This window comes from Pleurodeles waltl, chromosome 10 (genome assembly GCF_031143425.1).
Source record: "Pleurodeles waltl isolate 20211129_DDA chromosome 10, aPleWal1.hap1.20221129, whole genome shotgun sequence".
Lineage (NCBI taxonomy): Eukaryota > Metazoa > Chordata > Amphibia > Caudata > Salamandridae > Pleurodeles > Pleurodeles waltl.
The window spans coordinates 242356455-242372767 of NC_090449.1; the positions used below are offsets into that span (position 1 = coordinate 242356455).

Below are 16313 nucleotides of genomic sequence, written 5' to 3' on the forward strand. Positions count from 1 at the left end.
AAGTGTGGACAGAACGTTACTCTGGCAAACAGTGGTAGAAGAACCTTGGCTGATGTTTCAAGGTCTGCCATGAACATCTTTGTTTTCAGGTTGTCTTGGCCAGGAGATTTTCTGTTCTGGAGATTGCGAATGACAACAACGATCTCTTCTTTCTGTGATGGGGCTTTGTTCACAAATCTGTCTCTGCTTCTTGCATATTCACTTGGCTTGTTGGTACTGGTCTATCTCTTCAAGACGTTTGAAGTGCTCGCCCGAGCGTGCCTACTGCTCTTTCTCTGTTATGAGTAGTGTACCTCGCTTCTCCATGATAGGGATGTTGTATTTTGCACAAGAGTTATAATGGACTATCCATGTGATGTTGAAGACCTTCCCCTGTTCTCCTCTATTGGCTGCCTCCTCTGGTTGGTTGACAAGGCTATCCCTGTGTGACCGCCTTCCTGTTCATATTCTTTTGACTGCTCTATTATGTCTGTCCACTGTTGTTTGTTCTTCTCATATATGCCCTCATGTGTTTCTTTTTTGCTGCCCTCCTGTCTTCAGTAGCTTCCTGTGTGACTGGTCTTATCCATCCTTTCCTGTGCTTGACTCAGGCCCCAGGCATGTTTCAATGCCATGCACATATATTTAAGAGACTCTTTCCCATTTCTTGTTGACTGTGTCTGCAGCTGGCTCAGACTAATCTTCTGTGTCAGGAATTGGAACCTGTTTTTGATTTGTAAGACAAATGTATTCTTGGTTTTGGGCTCCTGTAATTTTGCCACATTCAAATGCTGTCATCCTGATATTTTGTGTTCTGCTTTTCGAGCTTCAGCTTTCCAAGAGTGGTCACTAATTGGTTGTCACTGTTGATGTGGGTCCCTCCCCTCGCTGACATCTTGCAGTGAGTCTCTTTAAGTCCTGCTTATCATAAGATGGTCAATATGGTTTTTGTCTCTTCCATTTGGTTGCACCAAGTTGTTTGTGAATGTCATGGGTTGGGGGTTAGAGTCCCTCTTATGACCAGAAAATACCAACAATCCTTCTCCATTGTTGTTCATTATTCCACAACCTTCCTTTCCCATGGCTCTGATGTGGGTGGTGTTATCATTTCCCAGCTTAAGACCCCATCACAATCTTCGAGACGTGGTTCGGCATGGCTTCAAGCACAGTTTGCAGCTTTTGGTAGTATATGTCCTTGCCTGTTTCCGCTGCTCTCTTTGTTAGGGATAGCACTGGATAATGGAGGTGTTGATGTGTCCACCTTTTAACCTGGCTTTCATGAGTCTGTTGTTGCCTGACTTCCACTCAACTAGGCATTGTCTGTCCCCTTGCTCAGGATGAAGATTATTCCTTTGTGATGTTAGTTGTCGTCTTTTCCTGAGTACAGTACCATCTCTCCTGTGGTTTTCATTCTGCCAAACCTGGTCCCCCAGTCAGTAAATCCGCTCCCCGCCAAAGAAGGTTCCTACTCCTGCTTTTCCACCACCGAAGGGTTGATACCCTAGTTCTCCTGAAGAGATTTTGCACCAGTCTACGTCCAGGCCACGCATTCACATAAGGATGCTGCACAAATTCAGAACGGAGAGCATGTTTAGAACACATTGCTATCTCTAAATTTTATTATTTCACTCAATTGTCCTTCTTTTAAACCCCCAAAATGGGTCTTACTAATAGTATAGGTTCTTCAGATTAAATTTGGCACAAATAATTCTCACCCTTAAAAAAAAGGGAATCAATTTGCTAACAACACAAGCTCAAAAAACCTTGATATAATCTCAGAATAGTGGCTTCTCCTTTGGCACATTACTCATTTACAGGTCAGTGGTAAAGCACTATTGGAAGGACTTAACCACAATAGAGGCACTAGCAGATGTTATGGTATGCCTCTTGCAGACCTAATGTACATGTGGCTCACAATGATTAACTTGCAAGGAACAATTACAAAAGTCTATGTATAAAGGGCGTATCTGACTTTCTAATGGCTCAGTCAATGCGAGCAGTCCACCCAAAAAGTTGTTTGAAGATTCAAATTATTTTATTTAACCACGTTGCCTATCACAGCTTATTTTATATTTTCTAGATGTTTGTTTCAAACATTCAGTTTTCTTTGAAACAGAATTTCGAACAATCCATGGCAACATTACTACAGCTTAATCTACTCCTGAACCTGATCTACACACAATATCTCATTTGAGATAATCACTAATTTGTCCTCCTTCATTGCACCAGAAACACTGACAGTTGAATTTGTCGATCTGTATCGAAATCATGCCCACTCTCAAAACCCTACCCAATTCATTTTTTTACCACAGAAGAATACAGGATAAAATTCCGGGAAACCAGAAAGGAGATCTACCAAGCTTGGGTAGATTTTGTGGACAGTTATGTCAAGGCCCTGGAAGGCTGGTTCCATGACAGTGAAGTGCATGACTATCCGGGCTTGTACAATCTTCTTATGATAGAGCACATTCTTAACAATTGCATATCTGATCAATTCCATCAGCATCTGGTGCACTCAGATATGACCCCTCCCCAAGAATTGGGTAAGATGGCAGACTAATGGGTTCGCACCAGCAAGGGCAGAAAAACTCACATTGGGAGTGACCAGACGAAGAAGAATTCTTCCAAGAATCAGGATAAATGTGGGGACAAATCTAAAGATAAAAATGAGTCTTCAGCAGGCCCACAAAACCCTTCTGATGGTGGGTCTAAATACTCTTCCTGTTCCCCCTCCTACAAGAAACCTTGGCACTACATCTGAAGACAAAAAGGCCATAGAGCACCTGTACCAAAAAGAGCACCAAGCCTACTACTACCACTTCTGCCCAGCACAGGTAGTCGTAGTCAGTCCAAGAGTGTAGTTTAGTTCACCTTGGAACTGTAGCTGGGTTCACCTTGGGAACTGCAGTGGGCTCTGGGGTAGTCAGAGGGACCACTGAGGCAGGGTTGGTCTCTGAGAGTGGTACTGATCTTGCCACCCTAGCTGCATGTACCCTTAATATGGGTAAGTACTGGCAGCATCCTAAGAGGCTGAGGCCTACAGGGACACAGGTGCCAGTGTCACAATGACTGGAAAACTGGCGTCACCTAAACAACACCCACTTGCTCACACTTACTGACGTTCACAACAACACTCAGAGCCAACCCATGACTGTTGTTGACCTTTAGGGTGGGTTACTGGCCCAAAGAAAGTTGTAGTTGCCTCTGATCTGCCCTTACAGTGTTTACTAAGCAATGATATAAAGACTTCAGCTTGGGCTGAAGTGGAGTTGGAAACCCATGCAGCAATGCTGGACACCCCTGGGCATATCTTGGTCTAACAAGAGCACAAGCCAAAAGACAGGGAGAGCAAAGAGCCCTGGGGCCTGAAATAATGGCACAGGAGACTTCTAAAAAGAAAAGCAGGCAGGGTAAGAAATGACCCCCTATCCAGGCTTCATGTGAGAATCCCCGTCCTCAGGGAGAGGAATCTGCCTCCTGGGTGGAACCTACACCAGAGAAGCTGAAAGCTGACACAACTGAGCTCTTAGATGCAGGAGGGCCCGCCAGGGAAAAACTTAGCCTGGGACAGCAGACCTGCCCATCTCTAGAAAGCCTGAGACAGCAAGTCACTGCTCAGGAAGCAGGGGATATGAGTGGGATCCATAAGGTCTACTGGGACAATGGCCTCCTTTATTCTGAGGCAGGGGGCCCAAAACCTGGTACCACCATGAGATTGGTCATTTCTCAAAGGTTTAGGGAGTTATTGTTGACCTTGGCCTCATATGTCTGAGGACACAAAGTAGGTTTGTCGCTTCAGTGTAACCTGTCAAGCCAGTGGCAAGACAGGTGGCATTCCGAAGGCCCCCCTAATTACACTACCAGTGGTTGGGGTACCCTTTGAGAGGGCGGGTTAAGACATTGTTGGCCCTTGTACCCTCCAACTGCATCTGGGAAAAGATATATACTGTTGGTGGTGGACCAGGCCACCAGGTACCAAGAAGCCATTCCTCTTAGGACCACTACAACCCCTGCCGTCACCAAGGCCCTCCTGGAAATTTTCTCCAGGGTGGTTTTCCCTAAGGAGAAGGTGTCAGGCAGAGGTAGAAACTTCATGTCTGCATACCTGAAATCTATCTGGAAGGAGTGTTTGGACCACAGAATTTCCTGGCGTCAGCTTGGAATCCAGAATTTTTTGCTGAACAATACCCTGCACATGCCATCGGGTGGCATCGTTTGGATCCGCGTGGCATTGTCGGCATCGTTGGAGCCATCTGTGATGTCACAGTCACCTATAAAGGCCCCACCGCATTTCCGAATTCAAGCTACTCTCTGCCCTTTTTGGGAGTCCTTTTTCAACCTTTTTGTCGAAGCTTTTTGAAGTCCGTGCGAGGATGACATCGAGGAAGATGGGGTTCAAGCCATGTGGTGCATGCCATCATACCATGTCGGTGACGGACCCCCATCGGGTATGTCTCTGGTGCCGTGACAGAGACCGTGACTCGAAGTCAGGTGCCAACTGCTGGGCCAAGGCCCCAAAAGCTTTGAGGGAGCAGTCTCTGAAGCTTATGGCGGCCTGGCAGTCTACTTCGGTTGGCGCGACTCCTAGGAGGTCACGGTCCCGATTGAGGAGGAGGTCACAGGACCGCTCCAGGAGCCGTAAGTTCTCTTCTTCTCACTCGAGGTCCTCCGGGCACTCGGGGAAAAGGCACTAAAAAAAGAAGAAGAATTCCAAGCGGACTTCGTCATGCCCGTCTTCTGACACAGCATCTCAGGAACATCTACGTTCCAGGCACGGTTCCATGGAACCGATGCCAGGGCCTTCCGGGAGCCAGAGTAACCCCTGCTCAGCTCAGAGAGTTTTACGATGCCATGCACCTATTATTTGAGTGGGGCGCCCCGTGGGCCGCCCCTGCTGGAGTGCGTTTGGGCCCAGCAGGGTTGGCAGGGGCCCCATCAGATTACACTTGGGTGGCTTTGGCCTCGGCCTTGGCGCCGTTGGGGACTCCTGGATCCGATACCTGATCCGGAACGATGGCGAGTGCACACAGTCGGCCTCCTCCAACCCCATCCTCATTCCAGATGATCCAGAGCCGGAACAACGTCGTATGATGCTGATTCTGACTTCAACGGTGCTCACAGGGGCCAGATCAGTGACTGAGGCTTATTATGATCAGCTAGGTACAGGTGTGGAACGGGAGGGGTCTCAGGACCCTTTAGAATATGGTTTGGAGCATATAAACTGGTATGAGGAACAAGGGGAAGTAAGTGGATTGGATACTTCTCCAGATACTCGCATGCTCTCACCTCCTACTGTGGCTACAGAGGAGGGAGCTTCATATGCTATGGTGGTGTGTAGGGCAACTGAGGTCTTGGACCTAGATTTGCCTACGGTGCCTGTCAGGACTAACCTTCTGACTGAGGTGCTTCAGCCGTGGGTTTCCACATTGAAACCGATGTTGCCCTTTAACAAAGTCCTCACTGATATCCTGCTGGGGACGTGGTCCTAACCCAGCACAGGGGCTCCTGTAAATAGGACAATCGTCCGCTGCCATAGACCAGCTCCTAATGATCCTAGTTTCCTCAACCAACACCCCACCCCGGAGAGCTTGGTGGTCCAGGCCTCCACTTCCCATGGTGCCTTCACTTCCTCTGCCCCGGATAGGGAATACAAGTGGCTGGATCAGCTTAGTAAGAAACATTTTTCTTCCTCCATTCTGGAATTGTGGTCTGTAAACCTCATGCCTATTGGGCTGTTTTGCCCATACTTTATGGGATACGGTGGCACAGGTGCTGCCCTAGGTCCCGGAGGGCGTGCAGAAAACTCTCTCACAAACTGATAAAGATGGGAGAGATGCAGCAAAGCATACCATGTGGTGTGGTTTAGACATGACTGAATCACTGTGCAGGGCGATTTCTTCGACTGTGGGCCTTCATCGCCATGCCTGGCTCCGTACGTCTGGCTTTTTGGGGGATGTCCAGGCAACCCTTATGGACATGCCCTTAAATGGCTCGCACATTTTTGGAGAGAAGGCAGACTCGGTGCTTGAGTGGTTCAAGGACTCTCGGGGTGCGGCCAGATCCTTGGGCCTCTTGGCGCCCGTTCGCCAACAGTCTGCCTTTCGCCCCTTTCAAGGCTTCAGAAAGGGGTCTGGTACCACGCCACCCACAAATCAGCCACCATCCTCCATCATGTCAACATCCAGTGCAAGGACAAGGTTGTGGTACCTTCAGACCCAGAGGGTCTAGCCAGAGGTCGGCCACCACCCAGCCCACCTCCTCCACAGCGCCCAAATCGTCCTAGTATGATTCTGCAAGACTACTCGCGTTCAGTTGAAGGGAGGATTTAATTTAATCTCCCTCACTGACGGTCCATAACATCGGACAAATGGGTCTTGCAGATCATACAGAGGGGCTATTCCTTCCCTTCCAATCTTTCCCTCACTCTGGCCTGTAGGGCTGGCGCCAAAGCAGTTGTCGTCTCCATCATCTCTGCAGGGCTTTCAGGTCAGCAGTCCTTATTCTTGTTTCAGGTTGCAGGAATCTGATTTCCTGGGTTCTTGGGTGCCCCTGAATACTAAACTTAGGGGTGTGTTTAAGTCTGGGGGGCAGTGGCCAATGGCTACTGTCCTGGAGAATGGCTACACCCTCTTTGTGCCGCCTCCCTGAGGGGGCACATCCCTAATCCTATTGGGGGAATCCTCCAAAACCAAGATGGGGTCACCTCAGCTCAGGGCACCTTGGGGGCTGTCCTGACTGGTGGGTGACTCCTCCTTGTTTTTCTCATTATCTCCTCTGGACGTGCCGCCAAAAGTGGGGGCTGTGTCACGAGGGGCGGGCATCTCCACTAGCTGGGATGCCCTGGGTGCTATCACAAAAGGCATGAGCAGGCAGGTCGCTCCCCGATCCGCGCTCCATCCTGTTTTTCCCTGCTGCCACCTCCTGATTTTGCTTCTTGCTTTTTTCCCGCCGCTGCGTCCCCTGCGGCCCCTCCCGCCTCCCCCCTCCTTCTCACCGCTTCGTTTTTGCTTTTCCCGCCGCTGCGTCCCCTGCGGCCCCTACCACCTCCCCTCTCAATTGTCAGGCCCTCCCGCCTCCCAGCTGCCACTCCCACCCTCCCCTCCACTTATGGCAGCCACGGCGCGGCCGCGCCGAAGGCGCGCCAAAGGCAAGCCCATCTGCACTGTTTGCGCCCGTCCACGCCTGGACCGCGCCCAGCGCTAGAACCCCTAGCCCCAGCAACAGCCACCCGGCCAGCATCCGCTACGATGCCAATACCCTCTGCGCACTCAACACCAGCCGAGACACCACCTGCTTCCAGGCCTCTCCAAAGATCATGCACGGATCCTTCTCCTGACACAACTGTAGCTTCACCTGCAACAGAGCCCACATACCTCCTAGGATCGAGACCAACCACCTCCGTTACATACTCCTCAACACCAGCTCAGCACACAAGCACGCCATCGAAGTCTTGGACCTGCTCGACTCCACCTCCCCGGACGTGGCCTTTCTAACCTAAACTTGGTGGAACGACTCCTCAGCGCCCGACATCGCCATAGCCATCCCGAAACGGATACAAAGTCGCTCGCCAAGACCGCACCAACAAAACCGGAGGAGGCATAGCCATCGTCCACAAAGCCACCCTCGAAGTCAAAACCACCCTGGACGACTCCTTCAGCGCAGCCGAACTCCTTCACTTCCAAGTCCGCATGGACCCCAACACCACGCTCAGAGGAACACTCATCTATAGACCCCCAGGATCCAGGACACCTTTCAGCAACGCCATCGCCGACCTGGCAGCAACCACGCACTCGCCTCCACGGACTACATCCTCCTCGGGGACCTGAACTTCCACCTCGAAAACAACAATGACACCAACTCCACCACCCTCACCGAAAACCTCGCCAATCTTGGCTTCACACAGCTCGTCAACACACCCACCCACACAGCCGGTCACACCCTTGACCCCATCTTCTCCACAAGCAACCACGTCACCTTCAACCATACCACTGAACTCTACTGGACCGACCACCACTGCGTCCACTTCACCTTCAAGAAGCAGACAGAATAACCACCCCGCCGACGATGGGGTAAAGTCATCGAACTCCAACTGTCCAACGCCCTAGCCCAGAAACCACCCGTCGACCCCACCAACCCTGACATCGCCGCACACAACCTCAATCTATGGATCAACGACTGCGCCGACCGCCTTGCTCCACTCAGAAAACCCTCCAACAACCACATCAACAAAAAAGCCACCTGATTCACCGACGACCTCCTAGCCTCCAAACGCCACTGCCGAAAACTCAAGCAAATATGGCTACTCGAACGCACTCCAGACAACCACACGGCACTCAAGGATGCTATACGCAAACACCACCAACTCATCAGGCTAGCAAAAAGGTCCTCCTTCAAGACCCACCTAGAAAACAACGTCCACGACTGCAAAGAACTTTTCAGCATCGTAAAAGAACCCTCCAACCCAAACGCCACCGTCAACAACATCACCCCCACCCAAGAACTATGCGACGCCCTAGCAACCGCCTTCCACCGAAAAATTACGGACATCCACGACAGCTTCAACTCCCCTCACACTCCGGACGCTCCCACCCCACCCACCACGAACTCCACCCGCTCCAGCTGACTGACCTCCTTGACCATCATCAGTGACGACGAAACCCGCAAGACCATGAACTCCATCCACTCCGGATTGCCATCAGACCCCTGCCCACACCACATCTTTAACAAAGCAGACACAGCCATCGCACCACACCTACGGAAAGCCATCAACATCTCCTTCCAAACTGCAAGATTCCCGGAAAGTTGGAAACACGCCGAAATCAACGCCCTTCTCAAGAAACCAAAGGCGGACCCCAAGGACCTGAGAAACTTACGGCCCATCTCTCTGCTCCTTTTCCCGGCAAAGGTCAACGAGAAAATCATTTCAACACTCAGCTCACCTGGTACCTCGAAGACAACAACATCCTCGACCCCTCCCAGTCCGGCTTCAGACGCAACCACAGCACGGAAACCGCCCTCCCCGCCGTCACAGACGACATCAGAAGCCACCTCGACAATGGAGAAACATCAGCCCTCATCCTCCAGCCGCCTTCGACACCGTCTGTCACCACACCCTAAAATCCGGCCTCCACGCAGCAGGAATCCAGGACCAGGCCCTCGAATGGACCGCATCCTTCCTCGCCGGCAGAACCCAAAGAGTCCGCCTCCCCCTGTACCAATCCAAAGCCTTCAACATCATCTGCGGCATACCCCACCTGGGACAACACATGGTGGCCGACCACACTGGGTCCCCCACCGACACCCACCGACAGCGCACGAAACCTCGGCTTCACCCTCGACTCCTCACTCTCCATGACAAAGCAGGTCAGCGCCATCTCCTCCTCCTACTACAACACCCTCCGCATGCTCCGCAGAGTCTACAAATGGATCCCAACAGAAACAAGAAAAACAGTAACCCAGGCCCTCGTCAGCAGCTGACTCGACTACGGCAACGCCCTCTACACCGGTATCTCAGCCAAACTCCTACAACGTCTCCAACGCATTCAAAACGCCTCCGCCCAACTCATCCTCAACATCCCTTGCCACTGCCTCATCACCCCCCACCTAAGAGACCTTCACTGGCTCCCCGTCAACAAGAGGATCACCTTCAAGCTACTCACCCACGCACACAAGGCCCTCCACAACACCGGACCAACATACCTGAACAACAGACTCAGCTTCTACACCCCCACCCGGCAACTCCGCTCCGCCAACCTCGCCCTCGCCTCCATCCCCCGCATCCCCCGCATCCGGCGCAAATCCTCTGGCGGCAGATCATTCTCTTACCTCGCCGCCAAGACCTGGAACACCCTCCCGTCGGATCTATGACAGACCCAGCACCTTCTTTCCTTCAGAAAACTCCTCAAGACCTGGCTCTTCGAGCAGTAGCAGCACCCTCCCCCCCCCCATCCACCCCAGTGCCTTGAAACCCTCACGAGTATGTAGCGTGCTTTAAAAATTGATTGATTGATTGATTGAGGCTCACCACCAGGTGTTACAGTTCCTGCAGGGGGAGGTGAGAAGCACCTCCACCCAGTGCAGGCTTTGTTTCTGTCCTCAGAGCACAAAGGCTCTCACCCCATGGGGTCAGAAACTTGTCTCTCAGCAGCAGGCTGGCATAGACCAGTCAGTCCTGCACTGAAGGATTGGGTAAAATACAGGGGGCATCTCTAAGATGCCCTCTGTGTGCATTTTATAATAAATCCAACACTGGCATCAGTGTGGGTTTATTATTCTGAGAAGTTTGATACCAAACTTCCCAGTATTCAGTGTAGCCATTATGGAGCTGTGGAGTTCGTTTTTGACAAACTTCCAGACCATATACTTAATATGGCCACACTGTACTTACAATGTCTAAGAATGGACTTAGACACTGTAGGGGCATATTGCTCATGCAGCTATGTCCTCACCTGTGGTATAGTGCACCCTGCCTTAGGGTTGTAAGGCCTGCTAGAGTGGTGACTTACCTATGCCACAGGCAGTATTTTGTGTGCATGGCACCCTGAGGGGGAGGCCATGTCGACTTTGCCTTTTTCTCCCCACCAGCACACACAATCTGCAATGGCAGTGTGCATGTGTTACGTGAGGGGTCCCTAAGGGTGGCACAACACATGCTGCAGCCCTTAGAGACCTTCCCTGGTCACAGAGCCTACCTTCAGACTACGGGAAACCTCCTGCATTTGCTGGGGTTCACTATAAACGTGCCAAAGTCACACCTGACTCCCTCTCAGAAACACCTTTCATCTGAGCTGTTCTGGACACAGTGCAGTTTCGGGCTTATGCTTCCGAGCATCGAGTCCAGGGTATTCAGTGTGGGCCTCATGGCCTCCTGCATCCTGTTAGTCAAACATTTGAGATGGCATATGAGGGCTCTGCAGTGGGACCTGAAGTTCCAGTGGGCACAGCATAAAGGGAATCTCACCAACACGGTTCAGATCTCGGAGGGAACTGCAAAATACGCTGGTTAGTGAACGCAATTGGGTCAGAGACAGACTTCTCTCCCTTCCCCAACCAGATCTTACAGTAGCGACAGATGTATCACTTCTGGGGTGGGGCGGCCATCTGGGAGAGGTGGAGATCAGAGGCCTATCGTCTCCAGAGGAATCTGGACTCCATATCAACTTACTGGAGCTCTGGGCGATGCGACTGCCATTGAAAGCATTTCTTCATGTTTTAAAAGGGAAGATGGTGCAGGTGTTCATGGACAACGCTACCGCAATGTGGAACTGCAACAAGCAGGGCGGTGTGGGATCGTGGAACCTTTGTCAAGAGGCCCTGCATCTCTGGACATGGCTGGAACAGCACGGCATAACCCTGGCGATTCAACACCTGGCAGGTTCTCTGAACGCCAGGGCAGACAAACTCAGCCATCGATGCCTAGCAGATCACGAATGGTGTCTCTACCTGGAGGTGGCACAAGGACTCTTTCAGCAATGGGGAGAGCCTTTGTTAGATATGTTTGCCTCCACGGAGAACACACAATGTCAGCAGTATTGGGTGTTGGAGTTTCCAAGGCGGCAATCGCTCAGCAACGCTTTTCGTCACAAGTGGAGTTTAGGCCTCCTGTACGCCTTTCCACTGATACCACTTCTTCCCAAAGTTCTCAAGAAGATCAAGAGCGACCAGGCCCAGGTAATCCTAGTGGCTCCAGGCTGGGCACGGAGAGTCTGGTATCTCAAGCTTCTGAAAATGAGCATTGATCCTCTGATCAAGCTGCCCCTTCGGGAGGATCTTCTGTTGCAGAAGCAGGGGAAGGTTCTCCACCCGAACCTGTCAACTCTTTGCCTTCATGCGTGGAGATTGAGCGACAGCAGTCGATGGCTCTTGCCATTCCTGCCAAAGTCTTTAAAGTTATTTTGCCAGCCAGGCATCCCTCCACGAAAACATATAAGCCAGCCATTGGAAACGCTTTGTATATTATTGTGCAGAAAGATCTAGTGATCATCTTTCTGCTTCTCTTTCTGATATCATTCTCTTTATCATATTCCTTGCCCTGCAGGGTTCTGCCTTGGGTACTCTTAAGGGCTATCTTTCCGCCTTATCAGCACTTGTTTGGCTGCCTGATCAGCCTTCACTTTTCAAGTCTCCTATTGTACATAGATTTCTTAAAGGGCTTGTACATATGTTCCCCGTACGCCCTTTGTTATGCCTTAATGGGACTTAAACTTGTCCTCAAATTTCTCATGTGTGCTCCCTTTGAGCCCCTACACAACTGCCCTCTCCGGCTGCTCATCATCAAGGCAGCCTTCTTAGTGGCAAGAACATCTGCCAGAAGGGTGAGTGACCTGAAAGCTCTTTCATCTAAGCCACTGTATCTCGCTATGTTCTCAGACAAGGTGGTTCTCAGAACTCGCGCTTCTTTCCACCCCAAGGTGGTGACCCCATTTCACCTAGGTCAGAACATCACCCTGCCCACCTTCTTTGCTCCCTGGCATCCTTCTAAGGAACAGGAGTGACTCCATCGACTGTGCCCAAAAAGACCATTGTAATTCTACCTTGACCGCACAAAAGAGTTTTGGGTGGATGACCAACTCTTTGTGGAGTACATGGGAGAAAAGAAGGGTCAGGCAGTACAAAAACGAGCTATTTCTCGCTGGGTCATTTTCTGCATAACAATCTGCTGTGCTATGGCCAAAAAGCAGCCTCCTGAGGGCTTGATGGCTCATTCCACCAGGGGCAAAGCTGCTACCACTGTGTTAGTGTACCAGTCCTGGACATCTGTCGGGCTGCAACGTGGGCATCTCTGCACACGTTTACCAAACACTACAATCTGAACAGTCAAGTCCGCAGCAACAGACACCTTGCCTTTTTGGTCCTGCAGGACTTTTTAGTTTTACGTGAATTTGTCCGAAGCCCACCACCAGGAGGTTAAAGCTTGGGTATCTATTCTAAAGGTAAGAATCTGCAGCTAGAAGTCTCTATCAGATGTGCAAGTTGCTTACCTATGGTAACTCATCATCTGGTAGAGACTATGGGGGTCATTTTAACCCTGGCGGTCGCAGACCGCCAGGGCTAAAGTGGCATCCGTACCGCCAACAGGCTGGCGGTACGGAGACCCATATTTCGACCGCGGCGGTAGCACCGCGGTCGCACCGCCGGGGCCGGCAGTTTCCCGACGTTTTAGCCCCGGCGGTGATAATCTGCCAGGGCAGCGCTGCAAGCAGCGCTGCCCTGGGGATTATGACTCCCATACCGCCAGCCTGTTTCTGGCGGTTTGCACCACCAGGAAGAGGATGGCGGTAAGGGGAGTGCTGGGGCCCCTGGGGCCCCCTGCACTGCCCATGCCACTGGAATGGGCAGTGCAGGGACCCCCTAACATTGCCCCGTGCCGCTAGCAGACAGTGAAAAGCGCGACGGGTGCTACTGCACCCGTCGCACTGCTGCAACACCGCCGGCTCCATTAGGAGCCGGCTCCTATGTTGCGGTCGCATCCCTGCTGGGCCGGCGGGCGTAAACTAGGTTTGCGCCCGCCGGCCCAGCGGGGATGTTGTAATGGGGACCGCGGGAGTGCGGCCGCCTTGGCGGCCAAGCTTGTAATGACCCCCTATATCTAGCTGCAGATTCCTTACACCCACCCATGCCTTCCCACTCTGCAGGCTCATTTACTAGGGTTAAGGATTGTCCCTTTCAGGTCCCTGGTTTTTTGGCACAGACAAGACTGTTAGTTCTTTGCATGGCTCTGTGCTTTTGGCGTGGAAGTTTGTGGAAAAGTACTGACATACGCGTGTCTGGGTGGTTCCTTTGTAGGCGACCATTAAGTCACAGACTGTTCCAACGATGATGCCACGTGGATCCGAACAATGCCACCCGACGGCGTGTGCAGGGGTATTGCTCAGCAAAAGTTCTGGATTTTAAGTTGACGCTTGAAGATACTAAAGGTAAGGAAACTGCAGCTAGATAAAGTCTCTACCAGATAATGCGTTACCGAAGGTAAGTAACTTGTTCATCAAGGACTAAAATATTGACAATGTAAATGCAAATAGGTAAGTATTTATTTACTATTCCTAAATCCACATCTACATCCCTTGAAGATATATATATCATCAAGGTACATATATATGGAGTGAGTTCATCAAAGTACTGTGAAACAAGTCCATTGCAGTGCATTGGATCAGGTGAAGCTGCCAATCAGGAGTAGCAGGGTGCTGCGATGTGGGGTCCTGTGTTGGTCTACACTGCCCTGCTTCAGAACTAGTGAAACGGCCGAACAAGAGCTGATAAGTGCTGAAAAGCAAGGCTTTGCGTCGGTCTGCATTGCATCTGCGTTGGTTTGCGTTGCATCTGGTCAAACCTTTAGTTGAGAAGGGAGTAAGTACACTGTGACTCCAGCTAAGGGTCCAGAGCCCAAACAACGGCACTTGGAAGGTCAAGACGTACTCCCACAGAAGCCAGCAGAGGGAACCAAAACAGGTCCAATTGGGTCTGGTCACCTGGGAAACAGTAGAGGCCTCTGGAGGTTTGTTGTGTAACTGTAGCTCAAACAGAAGGGCAGCCAACAAACCTATGACCACCTCACGGCAAGCAGATCAAGTCTTTCTTCTTCAGTCAGCAGACCAGTCCTTCAGAATCTTCCACAGATCCAGAAGTGTTCTGATGAGAGGTTCTGAGGTTGCCAGTTTTATACCCAGTGCCAGCCTTTGTGTTGGGACAATCCCTGGCCTACTCCCAAACTGGTTCTGTTCAATTCTGGCTCTTCCCTTGGGTTTGGCTCCAAGCTGTCTATGGTAACAAAGGGCAGGTAGGCCCTGGGGTCATCTTCATTTGCCAGGGACAGGGCAGACAGGTAGCATCAGCAGTAAGAAAGAGGGCACAGCCCTCAGGCTGCCTTTTGAAGCTCAGAAAGGGCTGAGTACAACCCCTAGGCCATCCTGCTCAGGCAAATAATACTCTTCCCTATACCCAAGTCCTTTTGGTTTCCTGTCTAGAAGGAATACACATCATACCACAAGAGCGTTGTTGATCCTGGACACTGGCGGAAAGGCACGTTTTGTTTAGGCAGAAAAATGTCAACTTTCTAAAAGTGGCATTTTCAGAATAATAACTTAAAATATTACTTATTAGGGGAAATAAGGTAACCCAATGTTAGTCTATGGGAGAGACAGCCTTGCTATATGAAAACCGACTTTAGGAGCTTTTCCCTGTCAGAACATGTAAACATTAAGTACATATGTCCTACCTTTTAAATATCTGATAGAGACCTCTAGATGCAGATTCCTTACCTTAGAATTCTCTGACGTCACCTTCGAATCTGGAATTTTTCTGCTGAGCAATACCCTTCGCGCGCCGTCGGGTAGAGTCATTCGGATCCGCGTGCATCGTCCAGCTCCGTGTGGCGTCGTCAACGTCGTTGGAGCGTCTGTGACGTCACGCCCTTCTATATAGGCACCACCCCGATGCGCGTATGTCAGTTCTTTTCCATAACTTCCCCCGCCAGAAGCGAAGAGTCATGGAAGAACCAACTTTTTTCTGATTGTCTGAGCAAAATGACATGCCCTGGAGAAAGGATAAAAATCTAAAAAAAGACATATATTATGTATCCGCAGAGCGGGGTGGCCTGGGTGGGGGTAAGGAATCTGCAGCTAGATAGAGTCTCTATCAGATAATTTGTTACCGAAGGTAAGTAACTTGTTCATCTGATAGAGACTTCTAGCTGCAGATTCCTTACCTTTGAATAGATACCCAAGCCAATACTTACATTTTCATGGTAAAGGCATCCATTGTTAATAGGCATATTTGTTGTAAAGGTTTGTGTGTTAGAGATGCATGCATTGTAAAGGCTGCATTGTAAGGCATGCATGGTTCCGACAGTGTTGTGAAGACTGTTTCCCCCTGTAGTCTGATCAGAGGGATCAAATAATCCAGGCCTGATCAATTCTCAGATTTTCCTGGAATAAATAAATTGAGTACCATTGCACTGGATAAAAGGAAAACCTGTTATTTGCAGAACTTAAAAACTGATAAAATGTTTGTATGAAATTCTGTAGGTCTAAAAAGTTATTAACCCAAAATATTTCATGCCACTTATTGTGAATGTAATTATTGTTAACTACTGATAGTGTTGCACTCTTGGACATTTAATTTTCAAATAAATATGTAAGCATCCACTCCTGAGCTTATTTACAATAATTTTCATATGTTTTTCACAGGTTTAACCTGATGAGCTTTGCAGAATATGCAGCTGCTTGGCAAGACTGTCTAGTGGAAGCTACAGATGAAGCATGCCATGATGCCGTTCAGTGGGTATCAAAGGTCATAGCCCATGGACATGCCAGTATTTGTGAGGCTTTGCAGGTTAG

General features: G+C 50.4%; 1 protein-coding gene across 1 annotated transcript in view; it reads left to right on the forward strand.

Annotated features, from left to right (window-relative positions):
* The window catches only part of VWA3A (von Willebrand factor A domain containing 3A), a 541655-nt gene that overhangs the window by 391468 nt on the left and 133874 nt on the right, over positions 1 to 16313 (forward strand). Inside the window, exon 29 of the mRNA XM_069210293.1 lies at positions 16164 to 16308. Coding sequence (XP_069066394.1) covers positions 16164 to 16308 — 145 coding nt within the window. The remainder of the gene's footprint in view (positions 1 to 16163; positions 16309 to 16313) is intronic.